Source organism: Perca flavescens, chromosome 7 (assembly GCF_004354835.1).
Source record: "Perca flavescens isolate YP-PL-M2 chromosome 7, PFLA_1.0, whole genome shotgun sequence".
NCBI classification, from domain to species: Eukaryota; Metazoa; Chordata; class Actinopteri; order Perciformes; family Percidae; genus Perca; species Perca flavescens.
Genome location: NC_041337.1, coordinates 18,284,117 through 18,305,573, shown reverse-complemented (window position 1 = coordinate 18,305,573; position 21,457 = coordinate 18,284,117). Strand labels below are relative to the sequence as shown.

General features: G+C 40.7%; 1 protein-coding gene across 3 annotated transcripts; it reads right to left on the bottom strand.

The window, feature by feature from the left end:
- Positions 1-2,127: 2,127 nt before the first annotated feature.
- mybpha (myosin binding protein Ha) lies at positions 2,128-21,321 on the bottom strand. Of its 3 annotated transcripts, XM_028582283.1 has the most exons (14): positions 21,014-21,321; positions 19,925-19,969; positions 19,345-19,419; positions 18,982-19,047; positions 18,150-18,284; positions 17,621-17,788; positions 12,142-12,230; positions 11,844-12,039; positions 11,310-11,449; positions 10,525-10,684; positions 9,247-9,383; positions 6,029-6,215; positions 5,440-5,496; positions 2,128-2,432 (listed from the first exon to the last, which is right to left on the bottom strand). In XM_028582283.1, the coding sequence occupies exons 1-13, from the start codon at positions 21,234-21,236 to the stop codon at positions 5,462-5,464; spliced, it is 1,656 nt and encodes a 551-aa protein (XP_028438084.1). In that variant the 5' UTR covers positions 21,237-21,321; the 3' UTR covers positions 2,128-2,432; positions 5,440-5,461. The 3 variants fall into 3 exon arrangements, with proteins under 3 accessions (XP_028438084.1, XP_028438085.1, XP_028438086.1); XM_028582284.1 differs by lacking the exon at positions 19,925-19,969; XM_028582285.1 differs by lacking the exons at positions 19,345-19,419; positions 19,925-19,969.
- Positions 21,322-21,457: the final 136 nt, after the last annotated feature.

Here is a 21,457-nt window from a genome sequence, read left to right as displayed (position 1 = left end):
TTCTAAACTCATGTCACGACAGCAGCTTTCCTGTCTCTTTGACATCTGCTTTTCTTTTTGTTGAAGCAACAGGAAATGGGTTGGTCAACCACACTCAGAAGTTGGTGCTCTCATTGTGTATATGAATTGCTGATTTCTGCTGAAAAGTGTAATGGAGGGTTAAGGGAATTGAAACGTGCAAGAACGTTGATGACTTGCAATTGTACAGTATAGTCTACCCAAAACATTTTGTTTACTGTGTAATTAATGTCTGATTAAGTCAAGATTATCTTAAATATCAATTGCACTATTCTGTTACATGTAAAAAAAAAGAGGCTTATTTCCATTTAAGTTGATCAACTCAATCTTATTATTTTTTAGCTGTGACAGAATTAAAAATAGGCTAAGCAGAACAAAACCCAAAACTCTTTCAAAACTATAAGTTACTATTTTTCCGTATTTCAGTTTTACAATCATTTTTAACCAGTGGGTGTGACATGATTTGGGGAACATAGGAAGCTACAGTTTTTTTTTATACTTCTGTGAACCCAGCCTATTAACCACAAACATCACAGCGACATCCTTTAGTCTCCTGCTGAAAGCTGCTCTCTAGACATGCAAATAGAATGAACTAAATCCCCACTGAAACTCATACATATACATATACACATTTTAAAATAATCTGAATGTGTATACATATTTCAAGTAATCATTCAAAAAAAGTAAGTGCTGAAGTTTTCTTGTCCTCTGTGGTAAAGTATGACTTCCTGTAAGTCAGAGATGTTGCGTGTCAACGCCTCTCTGTTTCTGTCACTAGTTTTGTCTCACCCTACTCACCATAAGGTGTCAGTATAACACAGAAAATCAAATCTCCAGGCATGGCTCTGCTCTGACCCTGGCATACTGTATCTCTGGCAAAACACATTCAAAAAGATGAATACAAACCTACTTATCCTGGTGACATGCTACTGTGACAATTAATGGATACATCACCTGTTTCCTACACTCCACAATGTATGTATGTAACTTTAATGCCCATTATTATTCATATTTGTACATAATACATACAATCTGAGGTCAAATAGTTGGTTAAGTTGGTGCCACCTGTGCAGACTGAGACTGAAAAGAGTTTATTTAATTACGGCCCTTTGTCTTGGAATGACCTGCAGGCAACACTTAAACTAGACTCCCTCATCTCTGTAATATGTTTTTTTAAAAAAAAGCTAACAAAACTTTTTATCATAAATTGTTCCTGCACCAATGCCCACCATTTTTTTCATCTCTTGATGGCATTTTGTCTGTCAATGTTTTATACTGTGTGTACATGTAACCTTTCCTGTTCATGCGAGTATAATTTGTAATGTTTTGGCATGCTTGCTGCCTTCTTGGCCAGGTCACCATTGAAAAAAAAACCCTGTTTATCTCAATAGTTTTTTTATCTGATTAAATAAAGAGTAAACAATAATATGAGTAAACAAACTTTATATGTGTCATTTTTATTCCAAGGAAAGAATTTAGATGCTTCAGACATGAGTTTTGTGTAAAAGACACACTAACAAAGCAAGCAGTGGAACAAATCCATGGGCTGAACACTGGCAGGTAAGGACATATCTTGTTGGATTGGAACAGACAACAACATGGATGGTAAATAAGGGATTAATAAATAATTTAAAGCTGATTATAGCTGCCATCTTTTGTGAAGGAACAAGCTAGAAACGTTTCAATGCCTCGTTTTAAATTGGTGTAATACAGTGGAGTATTCATTTAAAGGGGCCAGTTAACCTGAATTGCACAAAAAACCTATTACCTCTATTATTTCTTTGGTAGAATGATACACACATTGCTGTAGATTTGTTATAATGTTTTTGTCAACGATGTTAACAAAAGAAACAAACATTCCACTAAGACAGATATCTCAAAACTTCAGCAGATAAATCCCAAACTACATGCATGGCTGGATACCATTTTGTTTGTAATTTGGACAAACCAACTCTCTAATCACAATGCTACCTTGCCACAGATCTGCCTATTTACCACTATACTGTATATGACAAAAAAATTGCTAGCAAATTATGCAAGTAATGTGTGAGATTTGTATAGAAATCCACATATGTACTAAAATATAATATTTATTAATCATCCATACAGTTGTGTTTAAAGGATCACTGTTTTATTGAGTAGTAGATATATATACAGTATATACTGTAACAAACAGCACATGGACACAGGCAGAGAAAAAAAACATAGTAAATATAGCCTTACGTACATGTCACCAACTAAAATAACATAATTTAGCAAAATTTCTTTCCTGCATACTGGAAGGAGTGAGTGAGTCAGGATTGGTATGCGTGGAAATAGATATGGAGATGTTGGTTTGTTGTTCTGTCCCTTTCTTCATTATGTACACACTGCTGCTCAGACAGCAACGACTTTTTCTCTCACCTCCTCAAACACTGGAAAAGATAAGAGACACAGAAAGGGTTAGATGGATTTATTACACACACACACACACACACACACACACACACACACACACACACACACACACACACACACACACACACACACACACACACACACTTTAAAACACAAGACCTGGACTTCTGATGGTCCTGGTGGAAAGATATTTAAAGCAACAAGAGAACTAAATGGGGTCATGGGGTGTTAAGGATCACTTCAGTCAGGACTATGCTGGAAGAAAGTGTGTGTGGATTTGTTTGAGGTTTTGTATTGTGTGTGTGTGTGTGTGTGTGTGTATGTATGCGTGTGTGTGTGTGTGTCTGTGTGTGTGAATGTTAGAGAGAGATCCACTGCGTATTTTCCATTGAGGATTATCTGGCTCGCTTTCTGCCCTCTTAGCCCATTCTACCTTCTTCACACAGCACTCCACTCTGCCTGTTGACTCATGGTAATGTGAGGAGTCCGGCTGTGTGTCAAATCATCTGGAGTAACTTTTAGAAGCTGTGGAGTGCCGCGCTGACATCATCCCTAATCCCCACCCAAAGGCGCTCCCTGCCTAATCCCTAGTTTTCCCCTTGAGGGGCCCTCCCATGTGTGGCTGTGCCTTATGGGACTGCATCCCGAGATTCTATACAGACCCACAAGCATAGTCACATCATCTACGGCACAGTTACACCTAGCATGAAAAAAGCATCTTTTGGTAATGTGATCACAAGTGGGACAGCTGTAAATACAGTTGTGAATGCACCCAAACACGGCGAGGATGCATTAAGATGTGATCACTCGAGCCACACTGGGGGGTGGTCAGGCAGGCATGTGGCCTCATTTTCAGTATAGTGTGAACACACACACGTGTCCCTGACCGTAATGAAGGTTAGCTTTGTAGTGTGCATGTAGCATAACAACTGCATCCAGTTTATTTGCTCATGTCGAACAACTAAGACGAGGAATTGAGGTCCTATATTTAAGGTTAAGTATCCAAATGACACAGCAATCTTCCTCTAAGGGTACACCTGAGTGCATAATGTTAAGTATTTTCTGTTAGAAACCGTCAACTAGATATAAACACAATCTGGGGGTACCAGTATCAGCAACTGTGTGTTTACATGTACTTCAAAGTACTGTATAAGTTGGTGATACTCTACATGTATCTTATTGTCAACAAAACTAAAAGTATTGCCGGTGTAGCAAAGCCTGATATATGTTATTCCTCTGTCATAGATCTCCATTGTTGTCCAAAAACTATTAAAAACACCTCAGTGAGCCACAACGTTGCACTGGGAGACATGTTCCTTCATTACCATGATCACTAATATGATATGAGGGAACTTTGTCTTGGACTCAAATGCTGCACACATATAGATGCCTCCATAGGTGTAATAAGATATGCCTCCATAGTTAATTAATAAGTAATAATAAAAGAACAGACAACACTAGCCTGAACTAGCTCACAGGGGTCACACCATTTATTCAACACCGGACAGGTTTCTTTGAGAACCTACAATTGCCAATTTTGGCATGAGAATAACTGCATATAAATGAAATGGAAGTAGGATAGGCATTTAAATAATGACCAAATTGCATTCACACTGTCGTCATAGACTAATCACAATAAAAGGCAGCACATATAAACATGCTATTTAACTCATTGTCTTCATTTAATTAATGTTCATTTTAATGGGGTGTAGGCCATACAGATTCTAGTCAGGACCAATTTATACTAAGATGGTGTTGATGTGTAAGTAGAGAGGAGAAACAAGGAGAAGAGAAGAGAAGAGAGGAAATATATGAGACAAAAAAATATTAAACAACGTAATTGGCCCCTTGTTTACATGTTTTGAGTGTACAGCAGCAGGCATGGAAAGTGATAGTGTTTCACAGTGCCGTAAAAAGAACCAGTGGTATGTCCTTTACAGTAAGATAAAACCATTATCCTTCACTCTTTAATTCTTTTACAACCTTGAACTATCCTGTGCATCCTTTTACCAGCCTTTTTAGTTATCCGTCTCATCATTTATCACTGCTCAAATGTCTTTTTTTCAACTTTGTTCCTTCTTCTTTTTCTATCTTGCCACACTCTCTCACAACTCCATGTTATTTATATATATATATATATATATATATATATATATATATATATTTATGAGGCTTCTGCTGTCAGCAGTTGAAATGACACTGTGAGCAAAGCCTCCTGGCACTCCGTGAAAGGCTACACCACTCGAGCATTTACAAAGCTTAAATGAAAGTGCCAATACCAAAACCTGAATGTGGCTGCCTAATAGTGAGGTTATAAATAGAAACGTTAACGCTGTAAAAACAGCAAATTTGGTATTTCTATTTGAATGACATTAATCTTTGCCACATTACCACATCCAAAAGCAGGGATTGAAACTTACAGTACAAGATGTACAGAGGAGGAAGGTGGAGAGGAGGGAGCAGATGTGGGCTGACACATATAAGAAGGAAAGAGGAGGGCAAGAGGGAAGGATAAATGAGTTGTGCGTTGGTTTTAATTTGATGCTATGGGCTTAAAAACACTGCAATACATAGGTGGTCAGCAGGCCTGGGCATATTGTCTGCCAAACTGAATATCAAACAACTGTCTCAGTATCTCATACATGTATGAAAGCAGTAATGAGCAGTGTTAGTAGTAACACATGATTAAAGGATATTAATTTATTTTTTTGGGGGGCTTTTTCCGCCTTTAATTTTTGACAAGACAGCTAGGTGAGAAAGGGGAAAGTGAGGGGGTAGACATGCAGGAAATCGTCACAGGTTGGACTTGAACCTTGGACCTTTGCGTCGAGGCATAAACCTCTCAGTATATGTGTGCCTGCTCCACCACCGAGCCAACGCTGCCACAAAGATATTTATTTTTTAGGAAATGCAGAAAGAAACAGTACATCTTGATGATACGTTGACATGTTTGTGTCCAAAACACTGGACTACTGAACAATCAGTCCCTCGTGCACAGGAGTGATATTTCTCTCCGTTCCTTACCTTTGGAGGTTTGGGTGTTGGTTTATTTGTCTTTCTCAGCTCCTGGAAGAATAACCTCTGTTGGGAGAGGAAAATACAGTTTATTTATGTTTTTCAAGTTCTGGTATATTATTACAGTTATAATTTGGAGTTGACCAATAACAGGTTCTCCTAATTCCCCACATGTAAATGAACATGACATTTTGGGTAATAGGCTTATTTGCTTTCTTGCTGAGAGTTCATGAAAAAAAAAATTAGCTTAGCTTAGCATAAAGACTGAAAACAGTGGGAAACTGGCTCTGTCCAAAGGAAACAAAACCAGTTTTTACATTTTGGTTTTTGTACTGATTAAAAACAACAAGACATAACTCTGCAATAAGTGAACGTTAGACGCACTTCCACACTAGCAAAGCTAACCAGCTGCTGGTTTTAGATTCATATTTAGGACACATAAAAGTGGTATTGATCTTCTCATCTAACTCTTGGCAAGAAAGTGAATACACATATTTCCTAAAATGTTGAACAATTCCTTAAAGAGATTCTGAATCCTCAAAAGATCTTGACTGTGTTCACTGAAAACGTTATACTTCATTTGTCTCTGGACACGCACGTTTGACCTCCAGCTTGCAGGAGACTGCGGCCTCTCCCTGGGCGTTCTTGGCTATGCAGGTGTACACACCGCCATCAAAGGTGCAGGGCTTACGGATCTCGAGGGAGCAAATCCCCTGGTTAGAGATCTTACGAAACTTGGGGTCGTCACCAATGATCACCCGATTCTTCAACCACTCGATCTTAGGCTGAGAGAACAAGGGGAGACATTTATAAGCTACAGCATACCTCAACTATACCTTCCCTATATTTTAGTAGTGTCACTCTCAGCTCATGTTGATGTTTTGAAAATATATTCCCTGACTTTTCTGTTAACAGTGTCTACTTCTTTCTATCTGTGGTCTGTGATATCTATTTACCATCACCACATGGACTTTCAGTCTTTCCTGTATCACATTGGACATCTAAATTAATCAAAGTGCTTACTTCTTTTCCCAAATTGAACCTGTTGCTAGAAATTCTAATATTACACATTCATTACAGCAACCCTGTTAATCAGAACTGCTTGTTAACAGTATTACACGTGTTGTTAGACAAACTGAACATTTGAGTAGACTGGGCTTTCAGTCGGTTGTCAGCTTGTCTTCCAATGAGCTCAGCCAGTCTGCGCTGAGTGTGACAGTTGGGTAGAATGAGAGTAATATAAGTCTCCTACGGTATGTGTCACTCTGGGCTTCACTGACACTCTCCGTGCATGGATTTCCTCATGGTCCAGCTTCATGCAAGGTGACCCTGGTTATTGGATGTCAGCTCAGCTGATGCATTTCATGTTTCAACCCTTCTTCACTGATGTATGTAATATACTGTATATAGTTCTGCGTTGCTGCTTACGGCAAGTTTTTAAAATAGATGTTTCTTCTATTTTAGGAAGTTCGGAAGCTGACGCATGAGTATGGATGGTAAAGAACCATCCATATGAGTAATGTAGGTTATTCTTTGATATTCTCTAATATTAATTGAACTAAGCAGTTCGTGTTTTTTTTAACTTTAAAACTAGTTTAAGTTAAGTTAAGCTGGGCACACAATGTAAAATAAAGTAAAACGTTGAGTCTTCTCCATCTCCATCGCATTCTTTGATGGATGAGGTGGATAATGAAGACGAGGGACACATTTTCATCCTGGGCTGCTGATGCTCATGTTAATGTTGTTGGTGCAAACCAATAACTCCAACACATTGTAATGCTACTAGTGCGGTTTATCTTGGTATGTTTTGTATGAGCGGAACAATTGTGTGTATCACTCCAAAATATATGATCAAATGAGATCATAGATTGGATCAGTACATCATCAAATAAGTGTGGTGAGCATCTGGTGCCACAGGGCTGCGGTGCATCACACCGGTGGGTGGTACACATTGGTGGTGATGATGATAAAGTGCTATATAAATGTAATGAATTATTATTATTATTAATGCATGGAATCTGAAATCAGCCCACAAAGGCGTGATGATTACTATGAAAAGGATTTGGTTGTATTGTATTTTTAGCCCAGCTAGCGGCGCTTCTCTATAGATGAAATTGTTGGTCAGTTGTGTCTGCCTAGCACTTTGGTCCAGGCTTAAACATCTCAACAACTACAAACTTTCATGGTCCCCAGAGCTGCTGCGACACTGCGTTCAATGAAAATAGAGCTGTTAGTCTTGTATAATTGACAGAGGTAAAGACAATATAAACTTGATTCACTCATCTCTCCTACTCTAATAACTTTATCTTGTTTTCTCTCTTTCCTGTCCCATTATATTTCTGTCTTTGGGCATCCATGTGTTTGGATGTCACAGGGACGGTCAGTCACACTGATAACAGTGCTGCAATCTGGACAGGTGGCAGAAATAGTACCTTCTGTGGTACAGCAACATCTCCACTTAGCCATGATAGGACAACAGGCTATACTTATCATTGTCTCTTCTTTGACTTCCCCGCTTATCTATCATCTCTCCATTCTCCCTAACAGCTCCCAATGTAGGCTCTGCCTCTATATGGAACAGTGCTTTATCAGACACAGCAGGACAACTTATCACACTACATGCCTTTCTGCTGGACCTCCCTCAGCAGTCCTTAAAGACCTGGAACAAGCACATGCTATTACACAAGTGTCCAAAGTGTAAAATAATTGAATGTATATAAGTTATATAAAGAGAGAGATACAAAAGAAAGAGAGAGAAAGAGCATGCACAAGTGGGGGATGGAGACAGAGTGAGTGTTCGAGAGAGATAAATGAAACTGAAATAGTATTTTATGTAATCCAATTGTTTGTAATTATATATAATGATGTGGCTTATAGTGATGTGTGAGGAAATACCGTTGAGTGTCTGTGAATGGTTACATTGAGGGATTAACCTGTGACAGCAGTTTCACAAGTATGGGGTCAGACATGGGGGTCTGACATGGGTTAAGTACACATTCAGAGCTTGTGGGTCTCCTTTATGAAAGAGGTATTGAATGCCTCTCAGTAGATGGTTTTTCTTTCACAGCTGCTACGACTCGGTTGCCTGCTAGTCCACAGGGACAGGCACTTAAGACTCATTTAGACACAGTGTGCCAACACATGCCACATTAAAAAAAAAAGCTCACACCAAGGTTTCTGGACCTTTTCAGATGTCCCTGAAACATGAATATCTACAGGTACCAGTCCCTCTTCTCTTGAGTCTTTGCATTGGCTTGTGTGGTCAAATTCAGGCTAGAGCTTACATCAGTTCCCCATTTGTTTTGTCTCAACTACACTGGCATGTGCAGACTGTCCAAGGACACATCATCAACTGCCTTTTCCACCTTGGCCTGCCACCTAAGGCATCTGCGTCAGCCAGACAACAGTAAAGATATGTTTAACCAGAGCAGCAGCCGCCAAGAACAGACATAATAAAACTTCACATAGAAATACCTGTGCAAGCCTTGCCCCACTGCTACAGTGGATCTTCAGTGACATCAATACCTCATTTGAAACAGTATATCAAACGCTTAAATGATTTATCGAGGGTCCCCAGTAAGAACAAAACTGTTCAAATATAGAACAAATTGTTGGCATTAGCTATCAGTGAGGCATAATATGAATACTAGAATACTCCTGAACACAATGCACTGATAGAATATACTATAGGTGGTGCAACAAACTGCACATTAACTTGAAAAGTCATGGGCGTTACACATGAAACTATATAATGATCCATGGGCTTCTATGCAAAATGCAGTGTGTGTACAAACAGTAAGTGAACGAGTGTCTGACCTTGGGGCTGCCACGGACAGAACACAGCAGCTTGGTGGTGTATCCCACTGTGGCAGCGCGGTCATTAAGGGGTGTGGTGAACTTGGGTGCCTCGCTGAAGTCGTGCTCCGGGTACTCGGGAGGCATGTAGACTATACCTGTGAACACATGGAACAAGGTTACGATCCAGTGACGACTTCTTGGTATTTGTCAATTAAATTACAATACCTGTCTGTACTTAGTATGTAACTTTTGCTGAACAGCGGCCACCGTGGCTACAAGAAATGCTGTAGCTAAAATGCTAAAAGCAAAGAAGGTTCAATAAGGAAGATCTTTCCCCTCTTACTTTCTTTCTGTTGGGAAGTCATGCTATTTTTGGCTCGAACTTACTCCATCACTTGTGCTTTCCGACGCTGTCAAAATCCCTTTCATTCGCAATTGTCAATCACCATATCCGTCCAATTATCTTTCATTTCACAAGCCAATAAGTCCTTGGATGCTGTTCTTTAAATATCAATGTCTTTCTGTCATTCTGATTTTTGAACCTAGGATTGCACAAACCACCACCTCCCCATCACCACTTTGTCCCTCCGGATGATATTGGAGATTCAACTAAGAAGTTCTTGGGCCATTGCAATCAAATGTGTTCATAGTTGTTCCCAATGGCCACATTGGAAGTTGAAGTGACAAGCCAGCCTTTGTGGAGAAGCAGGAGATGCAAAATTTTAATACATTAAGACATTCTATCCTGGATTCATAGTGGTGCACTTGGTTGTTCACAAAAAAATGACTGAATAGTTGTGTCAAGACTGAAAAAAGAGTGAGAAGTTAAAACCCATCTTACTCTGTCACTGGCCAATCACAGCGTGAAATGGGTGTGAATGTCAAATCGTTAAAGAAATGGTCAGACACAGCCCTATTCTTTGCAGGGAAGCAGGCACAGGTACACACGCACGCACGCACGCACGCACGCACGCACGCACGCACGCACGCATGCACGCACGCACGCAAGCATGCCATCTGTCTTAAAGCTATCGCAGCCTCTTAAAATTTATTTCAGTAGTGGCTGAGCACTAGCCAAGAAAGCTACCCACATATGATTGAAGCAGTGCCAAGTCCATTTCCACTCCTCAAGTCTTCATTCTAAAACACACACAAACACACACTCAAGACTCTCACACACTTACTGCAGCTCATTAAAGTATAAGTACCCACTTGTACTGCAACCCTGCCACTAAACTCTTCATCATATCAACAAATTGACTGCAGAAGAATTAAGGAATGAATCAAGAAGGTCACCTGTCTTCTGGATGGTGGCCACCTCCTTGGTAACAGTGCTCATCTCACTGATACCCACTTGGTTCTCAGCAAACACTCTGAAGATGTACGAGTTGCCCATGATGAGGTCTGAGACTGTGGCAGTAAGCCTGTGGTAGTGCTCCAGCACCGAGAACCATTCCTGCAAGTGGAGACACAACAGACCCCCAGTTTAGTACAGCACGGATAGAAAATTTTACAGTCTCATCAGCCTAATATCATCAGGTTGGCAGTAAGTTGATGATTAGGATGCCTGTTTTGGGCTAATTCTCTCTACTCGATGGCATACAATATTTATGTCCTCGAATGTAGTCTGTGCTGTATTATTGTAGGTTCTGGTCGTTGTTCAATATTTTCAATGCTCCCTGGCAACAGCATCTTCTTACATCTCTGCCAAACTCCCTTTCAAAACCATGAGTCACAACTTTAAAAAAGACATTAGCATTTTGATAGACTGTTAAGTAATCCCCAGAGAATAGAGACATAGCAATCTAATCCAGACCATCTGATTAGAGACCATTTCAACCATATTGTAAGTGGTAAAAAAGAGAGTGGGGAGGAGTTGATGTTTAAATACTGCGTTTAATTCAAGGGAGATCCAGGTCCCAGTCTAAACTCACAGTTAGACTGTAACAGTGGTGTTAGAGAGTCACTTCATCTGCTCAATGTGGGCAGGACTCCTGTTAACCTCTTGCGTTGAGTATAAATCCGGTTTATGTCTGCAACTTCACACTGACAAACCAGTCTGACAAAGTGATTGGCCCTACCCCGGTTTTTCTGTCTGCCTTCTGGACAGTGTATCCAGTGATCTCTGTGTTGCCATTATCCTTGGGAGGGGTCCATTCCAGAGCAGCGTTGAAGCCCCAGGTGTCCACCAGCTTCACACTGGCAGGATTGCCAGGCCGCTCTTAGGAGACAAATTACTGTAAGTATGTATACAAGATTAAAATCATAACCAGTGTGTTCCTCAAAGCATGAAAGGTGCCTGCTCCCAAGATCAAAAGTAAACCATATATTTGTATGCTAATGCCTCTAACGTGAGGCCAAACATTTTAACAGCAGCAGCTGACAGCAGGGTCAGAGGACATCATTGTTGGAGGTGTGATCTATGTTGGCTACTGCTTTGAATTTCTGCTGGAACAAGTCACGAGTCTCAGAACCAACAAGTCATCAAGCCAGCTGCACAACCATCTGAGCGGATTCAACAGGGAGGTCTGAAATAAGTCCACTTTCACACCTGTCACACACTAGCATGTGCATCCAAGTGTGTCGTTCTGAGTGTTTGTGTGTGTGCGGCTCACCCACAATCTGAAGGGTGATGGTGGCTTTGTCTTCAAAGCTGTCCACTTTAACGGTAATCTCGTAAACACCAGAGTCCGCCCTCTCAGCGGTGCGGACAAACATAATGCTGTCCCTGTCGCTGTTCCTGATGCTGACTCTCTTTGTATCCACAGGCTGACCGTCCTTCAGCCAGGACACCACAGGATTGGGCTTTCCCTGAGGAGTTGGAAAAAGACAGACAAGTCTGTAAAGTTTTCTGTGCCAACTGTACATGTTATTCATGGTCTATACATATGGTGTGTGTATGCACTGGCTTACAAGGAAGGGGATGACCAGGTTGATCTGCTCTCCAACCTGTTTAACAATGCGTGTTCTGAGAGCGCGGGGAATCCGGATCTTGGGACGCTCTGAAACACAAGAAGTTATACATGTTTACCTTCTGCCTCATCCATCAAGTGTTTTGACTATTTTTTGATATCGACATAACCTGGACACCTACATAAATAAATCATCCACTTGACAACATTTGCTAACATTACCAGCCAACAGTGTACAAATTGTCAGATGTCCACTTCCTGTTTGTGTCATGCTCAAAATGACAGGTCAACAAGACCTAAATAGGACAGCCACTGCGAGGCAAAGCTGACGAGGGAGCATGACTTAAGGAGCTAAAATTAACCCACAAGCTGGTTCAGACAATCCAAACTCATCACAAAAATCTATTTTAATAATTTTGATAGTCAACTTGTTGGTACACGTGTTCTTTTACTTTGGTCTTTTAGTAAGGATGTTGATAGTAGTGTGTGATTTAGAGCTGCAACGATTAGTTGATTAATGGTAAAATAATCTGCAATTATTTCGATAATTGTTTTATTGTCAATTTTCAAGCTAAATTTACAAACATTCTCTGGTTTCAGCTTTTAAAATGGGACAATTTGCTACTTTTCTTTTGTCATAAATAATTAATTAAATATTTTTCGGTCTTGGACTCTGAATCAGATAAAACAAGCAAATTGAAAACATCACTGTGGGCTTTGAGAAACTCATAATGACCATTGTTTTCCCCTAGTTGGACATTTTAGAGAATAAACGAATAATCAAAATCAAAATATTTGTTGCTTGTAAGATAAATATTATTAACATTGACACTTCAGTCTTTTCAATGTATCCTACTTACACAAAGACAAATATACATAAAAGAACATAATAATAGATAACACATGCATAAAACTAAACAAAAAACATTTGCTATTCAACTTCGCAAACACTACACTCAAGGGTCCACCGTCTGTGTGATTATTAAAGTCATAAATAAATCCATGTCCCAGTCTTATTGATGATAGTGAGTAGTCATACAGAGAAAGGACACAGGAACTCAAGCTGAAGACAGTTTTTTGTTTTTCGTTTGGAGGCCACAGTTCTGAGACAAAAAGGGTTTTAAAGGGGATAACAGCTACAGTATCTGGGCAGAGAGAGACAAAAGAGGAAGACCCCACATCTAGCAGCTCTTAAAATAGCTTCGGTGACGAGAAATTTGGATAAACCCTGACACATGTTGTCTCATGGAGAAGCAGCAGGAAGATGTCATCACACAAACATAACAGCTAGAAACACTGAAGTACAACAGATTGGAAAAATCAATTGGGTGTGCTCTAGGCTGTGGATAAAATGATATGGAAGAAATTGCACCGTGGTTGGCACTTGGGTCATTTACTTATCCACTATGCTGGATGACCAGGTGCTAAGTATCAGAAACATCATCCCTTGCATGTATTGCATAAGCAGCAAATGTCTGAAAAGCTCTCTGGGCTTACAGGATACATCAACCCAAGCTGCTGCCCTCCATCACCTCTCTCACCCTGCTGCAGCCTCTGTTTCTCCTCATCCACTCAAAATGCCCTCTTGCCTCACTCCCCATTGACCGCCTGTCCATCTTTTTGCTCCCATTCTAACCAGGTTTCTTTCCCAGTGTGTCTCATCCTCCATGTCCTAGCATTTGTCACCAAATCATTCCTACAGACGCTGATATCTGGCTCCTGGAACCATCATTCCCCATTTGGATCAGGTCTCCCTCCAGATTTGGCTCAAACAGTAATCCCTGCTAATCAGCACACTTCCCAGCAATGTCAAGTGTTGCTGGTATTACAGCATCCAGCAGCCAGCAAGTCCTCCTACAAACAATTTATAATCTGTCTTTGTCTCTGGATAAAGTGTCTTTGTGGGGGGCTTTCAGCATATGCAGGACAGTGTGTCTTTATCAAAAGCTTGTACATGTAGATGGGTGTCTGGTCAGGACAGCATGTGACTGACACACAGCTGAAGCCACCCAGAATCCGTCAATTAGGCTCATGTGTCGCTCCCCTCAGTTGACCAGCAGTTCTGGTGGCGTGACTGCATTTCTCCATTAACATTTCCTGTTTGCTCGCAACAGTTTGAACCCCGACCAGGAAATACGCTCGGAGACAATAAGCTGTCCTTCTGAAAGTGGATAACTGGGGTATATTGGCTCAGGTCTGCGCTACGTCAATGTGACTCGTTGTGAGTGCTGATGGAAATTCCCCAGTAACACATTTGTAACAAGGTAGTTTAAACAAGCAGAGAGGAGGTTGACAGACAGTAGTAGAAACATGAATATGGGTTCATGTGTCTTTTGAAGCCGTTTGCTGCATTTCTTAACACAAACTAGCATAAGAGATACAGGGCCCTATTTTAACGATCTAAGCGCACGGCGTGAAGTGCCTGGCGCAGGTGCATTTAGGGCGTGTCCTAATCCACTTTTGCTAGTTTGGCGGTGGAAAAAAGGGTCCGTGCACCGGACACATGGTTCAAATGTGTTGTACTTAGTGTCTTCATTAATTCATAGGTGTGTTTTGGGCGTAACATGCAATAAACCAATCAGAGTGTCATCTCCCATTCCCTTTAAAAGCCAGGCGTGTTTGTACCTTGGCGCATTGCTATTATGATGGCGGATTTGCACCGTATTATCTTTATTTGTAATCATTTGCATGTTTGTGTGCTGCTGTGCTTCCCTGTGTGTGTGTAACAAGCATAGTATGTGCGCGCTGTGCACGAGCCTAGGCACATTTTCTAATTCGCTGTTAAAATAACAATGAAATGCTGTGCTATTGACTTTAGACCAGGTTTTTGTTGGTCAACGGCGCAATCACTTCCCACTGCCTCAAGATAGCAATACGCCAAGAATTCACCTCAACACACCTCCCTGTAAGACCAGCACGCCCATGAGTGCAACGATGGGCAAAGGTGCATTTGCTATTTAAACGACTCGGGCGCTGGACAGGAAATTGACAACTGCGTCGGTCTTAAACTAGCAAAGATGCTTGCATCGGGCTTTGTGCTGCGCTGCGCCGGATGCAAGATAGGGTCCATAGGGGCTAATAATTCTAATCACATAAAAGGGACTTTGGAGTGAATTGTAAAAAGGGCATAATGAGAACTCGTTATATTATGGACAGCTTATTTATTGCAAGACGATACCTGTGCCAGATGGTACGACTGCTAGAGAGCTGCCACCATAAATTTAAGTGCGAAAGTGACAGTGAGGTCACACTGACAGGAAGTCAATAAAAAACATGGCTGCCAGATGGCTCATTAGCCAAACGTTTCTCTTTGCCTGAGTCTTCTGAAGACGGATGAAGCAGAAGCCATTTAAGAGCCAGACAGTTAACCACTGCAGCACCCATGTTTAAGACTATATGGTAAAATGGTGCAACAGATCCTGAATACTACAAGAGGAAAGACTTTTTATCCTGGATCTATCCAGGATCCTGGATTTTATCCTTTGGATGTCTGTGTTCTACTAATGTGTACCTACATTTTAACTGCAAAACAATTCATACACACATATATACAGTATATATGTGTATGTATATATATATATATTAGAGGTGGTACGGTTCAAGAAAAAACATCCGAACCGCTCGGCCCACTTGTCTCGGTTCGGAGCATGTTGTGCCGCACGGTTCGACGCATGCGCAATGTAGCCTTGTGCCCGTCAGGTGCCCCGTATGTGACCTCAGACAGTGTTTCCCTTTTGCGTGAAAGAAGAGGTGTGGACAAGTTACCGACAAAACGTACAGCGAAAGACCGTGCAAAACATTTCAGACCGTCCTGCCAACGTGTATACATTTCAACATCAATGTAAGCTGTAACAATTTTTCACTCTAAAGTCGCTGAAGCGGCTGCTGTTTCTCTGTCGGCTCTCTGCAGCGGGCTATGCTGCTCAGTTCCCCCCGTGACTGACGCACGCACACACACAAACACACACACAAACACACACACAAACACACACACGGTGGATAAGTAAGATGTACAGGAGGACCTGACAGCTATGCTCGTTATTGTAAGTGCAATGATAAGTTAAAGTCCAATAAGTACTTTATCAAACCGTATGAATGTTTGTCCCAGCCCAGGCCAGAATAGGAAATTAACTAACAATGTAAACTTTTTTTATGTTTAACGTATTCTGACTTATTCAAAAGACGGAGCTTTAAGAGTTCCTCTCTTTTTCTTTTAAAGGATAACATTTTTGTAAGAGCTACACTGAAGTTGGCAGTTTGATAAATGCAAGTTATTTCAATTGATATTCTGTAATACAGTATTTCAATCTTCATGTGCTAAAAAGGCACAAGTTCCTGTAGATGACAATACACATTTTACTTTTTTTGCCAAATAAATGAAAAGCTTGTTGAAATCATCAATGTCTTCCCTCTTGCTGTATCAAAATCTCACCTAGCTTTCCTCAGAGATGGTCCCAATAATGTGCTTAAAGTCAAGTCAAATTCAGTTTGTGCATGATTACATGATATAACTATATAATTATTTAATACTGTGTCCTACATTGTGGGTAATTAAGCTATATATCATATGCTTAAGTATATTTTTGGAGTGTTAAATATTAAAAGAAAAAATAACCGTACAGAACCGAAAACTGTGACCCTAAAACCGTGAAACGAACCGAACCATGGGTTTTCTGAACCGTACCACCCCTAATATATATATATATATATATATATACACACACATAGGTATATATATATATATATATATATATAGTTAGTCTTTTAAAATATCAAATTAGTAACAGAATGTGCCTTTGGAACATTGGATGAATGGTTGCTGATAATGGGCAATGTAGATATTGCATTAAAGATCAGCCACTTCTTTCTACAACAGTCGAGAACCGTTTTGCAATTTTGTAAGCACATTATTATTCACACATATAATAACACATATTATTCGTGTTAGCTTTACGTTTCTTTTAGTCATTTAGGGTGCTACCAGTGAGAAACAAAGGTCCATAGACTGTTGCTATTCATTTAATTAAAAGAAAAATGCAAGTAGAAAATCATTGAGTGCTTTACCTTCTTATTTGTGGTGTCAAACCTGCAGTAATGACTGAAGATGTGTGTACAAGTGTAAGCATGATTTACAGCTAATGAAAGGTCTTGTCAGCACCAGTGGGATTTATGTGCATCCATCTGTGCAGTCCATCTTAGGCCCCCGGGCAGTTAATACCATTTCTACCTTGCTGCTTGCAACATGAGCATTTTTACAGATAGGTCATAAGATACTTATAACCACATGAGAGCTCCTGATAAAGAGGTTGGAGACAGACATGTTAAAAGTTGTCTTTACAGAAACACTACATTTTAGAGTAATCCAGTGACATTTTCCACACTTTTGGACACAGTTACACATGGAAATTCCCATTTGGGACACTTATTAGTGGTCTGTTGTACAGTCTGTGAAATTGGCTACTACATTGGCTGCAACTCACCGCCAATCTCACGGATGGGCACAGCCCCAGCAAGTGTACCAGGTTCACTGCGCCCACCGGGGTTTACGGCAACCACGCGCACATGTAGCAGGTCACCGGCTGTCAGATTCTTGATGCAGTAGCTGTTAGCTGGGGTCAGCTCCTCTTGAGCTACAACCCAGTCTTTTGCTGCAGGGAAATAGTGTTTGTGTTAGTATGTAGCTTTTAGTGCAGTTTGAAGTAAACATGTCATAGCTTTATAAGACTGCAACATATTTTTTTTACATACACAATACTAAGTGGTTTATCACCCGTCGACACAAGTTTACAAACAACCTGTCCATAAAGAGTACACTTAGTCTGCCATGATGAAATCTCAGAAGGCATGCTGTCATCTGAGCAAACGAGCGCTTCTAAAAGTGGTGAGAGGAGATACGGTGACAGCCGGTGAAATGCTGCCTGCCGTATACGGCCTGGACACAGCGATGAGCTTGCCCTCTGACACTCTGGGGACAGGTGCAGCCTCACATACATACATACACAGACTTACTTCCATCCTTGCAGTACTCAATGGTGTATCCGTCCAGGCCGGAGTCTCCGATTGTCTCTGGTGCATTCCATTTAATGGTGAGGCTGGAGTCGTTCACATCATCCACAGATACGTCCAGAGGAGCGCTGGTAGGGACTGAAGGAGGTTCAAACAATGCAGATTAATTAAGGGTTGAAGTGGACAGTAAGACAAGTTGAAATGACACTGAAAATACCCACATACTCTCCATTCTACAACATGATTTTCTTGAGCCTGAGATGCCAAGCTAAAAAAAAAATTTAATTCATAAGACAAAGAAAAGAAGCAAATCAACACAATTAAAGATTAAGACAAATGAAGTTTTGCTCGAAAAATGACACTTAAAACAATAAAACAATTATCGAAATAGTTGCAGATAATTATCTTGGACGATTGACTAATCAATTATTCGACTAATCATTTCAGGTATTATTATGAGGGTTTTTCTCTCAAACCTATATACAATTGGGCACATCCCTTACCATAATGAGTCGTCACCTAGGTAGAGCTACAATTAATTGATTAGTTGATTGACAGAAAATTAACTTGCAACTGTATTGATTACCAAATTATGGTTTTAGTCATTTTTAAATCAAAAGTGTCAAATATTTGCTGCTTCCATCTTCTGAAAAGTAAGGATTTGATGCTTTTCTTTGTCATACATGATTAAAAAAAAAATGTATGACTAAACTGAATATCTTTGGGTTCAGAAGAGAAATGTTCATTTTGCTCCCATTATAACATCTGTCAGTGACCATGATTGTGTGTTCAAAGCAGGATCAAGCTAACAGCGGAGCGCAAATGTTGGCGTTACCTGCAGGAGGTGGGGGCGTGGGGGCCTTTGGTGGCTCCTCAACTGCAGCAGCTTCTGCTGGAGCAGCTAGCATCAAACAAGCAGGAGGTTATTGTTGTTTCAGAGACAAACACCAGCAGTGAGGACCTTATAAATATCCATAGCATCGTTCCCATATAGTGACATTTCAACCTGTCAATCACTGCAGATTTTCACTGGAAAAGATATCATGAGGTTCAAAGTTTTGTTAAGAATCCACTAGTCCTCACACCTGGGGGAATGGATAGCACTTTTTCAATGAATTTTTCAATTAAGCAGTCATCATTTTTGCAGTGTATTTTGTGGTTGACTAGTAATGTTGTTTCTATGGTGGTTTATGTTTACCGTCTGCGGGAGCATCTGCAGCAGGAGCATCTGCAACGGGAGCAGCGGCACCGTCTTCAGCAGCAGGGGCAGAAGCTAGCGTTAAAATGCCATTAGGAAAGCCAATTAGTGACTTACATTATTACATTAGTCATGCAGGTAATCAATCTTTTTCGTTTCAAGCTTATTTGATCAAGAAACACTCCAATGAAGCAAGCAGCAGTACAGAGCAGGGGGGACGAAACTTTCGGTATTCATAGTGACTAGAAGAAATGGTTTTATGACCCCAAAAATTACTCCTACACACATTTTGGAGACAATGTAAGACATTTACACACAGTAGAAGACCATCACATGTCCACATACTGAAAGCTCATTGTTGGTTAAAAAGACACAGCACAAAGATAAACTTACACATCAATAAAATAAGTTAATTTAAAAAAAAAAAGATAAACTTACACATGATAAATGTACAGATAGAAAGACCAATAGAGACAGATCATGAGCAAGAAACACACACACCATGTGTAGTGCAAAGTGGGACACACGCACAGCATGCATTACAGCTTGTGTGTGTGGACCGCCTGTGGTTTGGGTTTACCCTCAGTAGGAGTCGTTGAGTCGGCTCCTTCCTCAGTGGCATCAGCTGAAGTTAAGGGTTACATGTTGAGGTCAGCAGGCAAAAACAATACCAGTCACCCGATTACATCCACTATTCATGCAAGTCCCATGGATTTTGTGCTTCTACTTGTTCCGTTACTTCTTACAGGAAGTGTTACCCAGGTTGTTACTGCAGGATGCAGCAATTAATATATAAGAAGGCCTACTGAATTTAATGGCCAGAAATTGGTCATTAATAACAATACGATTTACCATTAGCAGCAAGCAAGTGTATTAATTGTTAGGTACCTGTTTGCAGGTAAAGAGATCTACAGTGGATACAGGAGAAATAGGTACATAAAAGGCATTTTTGTTAGGGCTGGGTGATAGGGAGAAAATCAGATATCACGATATTCTTGACCAAATACCTCAATATCAATATTGCGGCGATATTCTAGGCTTGACAATTAGTGCTTTAACAAAATATCTTGTGGACATAATGTCTAAGTGGGAAAAAGGCAAATAATAGAACAGCTAGAACAGTCTGGTAAGTTCAGAAAAGTACATCTCTTTACTGTAATGCAGCCTTTAAAAGCAGTAAAAGACAACACTTATGTCATATCATGATATGACGATATCCAAAATCTAAGACGATATCTAGTCTCATTTCATGATATCAATATATTATCGATATATTGCCGAGGCCTAATTTTTGTAGAACTTTGGTGTTTTTTCTCTCATCAAAGTTTGGAAAAGTGTAATGACTTCTGGATGACAATTTACAGTATTCTATAGTTTAAATATTGTCCTAATTTGCAAAGCTGCAAAGCCTGATAACCTGCAAAGCCTGATAACCTGCATGATGAGTGCAGGACTTGAGATGCAAGACATTAGAGGATATTCAAGCTGCACCGTGAATGAAGGCTACTTTTCAACAAGTAACGAGTTGGGTTTAAGAGTGATGAGGCATGCGTTATTACTCCAGCTCGGTTACGCTTCAAACCTGTTAAGATTAGTAAAGTTAGCCTAACAGTTAGCACTCCATTCCTTGTTCAGGAGGCATTTTCGCGAATCTTTAGTCCCAGGGTACCTGGAGCGCTTCCTTCAGCAGCGGGGGTGTCCTCTGCTGGGGCGGCAGGGGCAGCTTCTACCTCCGGTGCAGGAGCAGCCTCAGCTGGAGCAGGTCCCACAGGTGCAGCCTCGGCAGGTGGAGCCTCTACAGGAGCCGGTTCAGGCTGCGGGGCAGGCTCAGGTGCTTTCTCGGCAGCCTTCTTGGCTGGAGACTTTTTGATGGGGGCAGGTTTGCCTGGCATCGTGCTGACAGACGGCCAGTCCTCTGGATGAAAGAGCCAGGAGGGATCTTAAGAAATATATAGCGTGAGGGTTGGTGGGCTTGCAGACAACTCCACCCATCATCCCCTGATTTAGACCCCCCCCTCCCCACTGCAGTCACATCCTCATATCTGTTAGGACCTGTAAACTATGCAGGCAGGAAGACCCTGGCTTGTTTTACTATACACGGTTTTTCCCACAT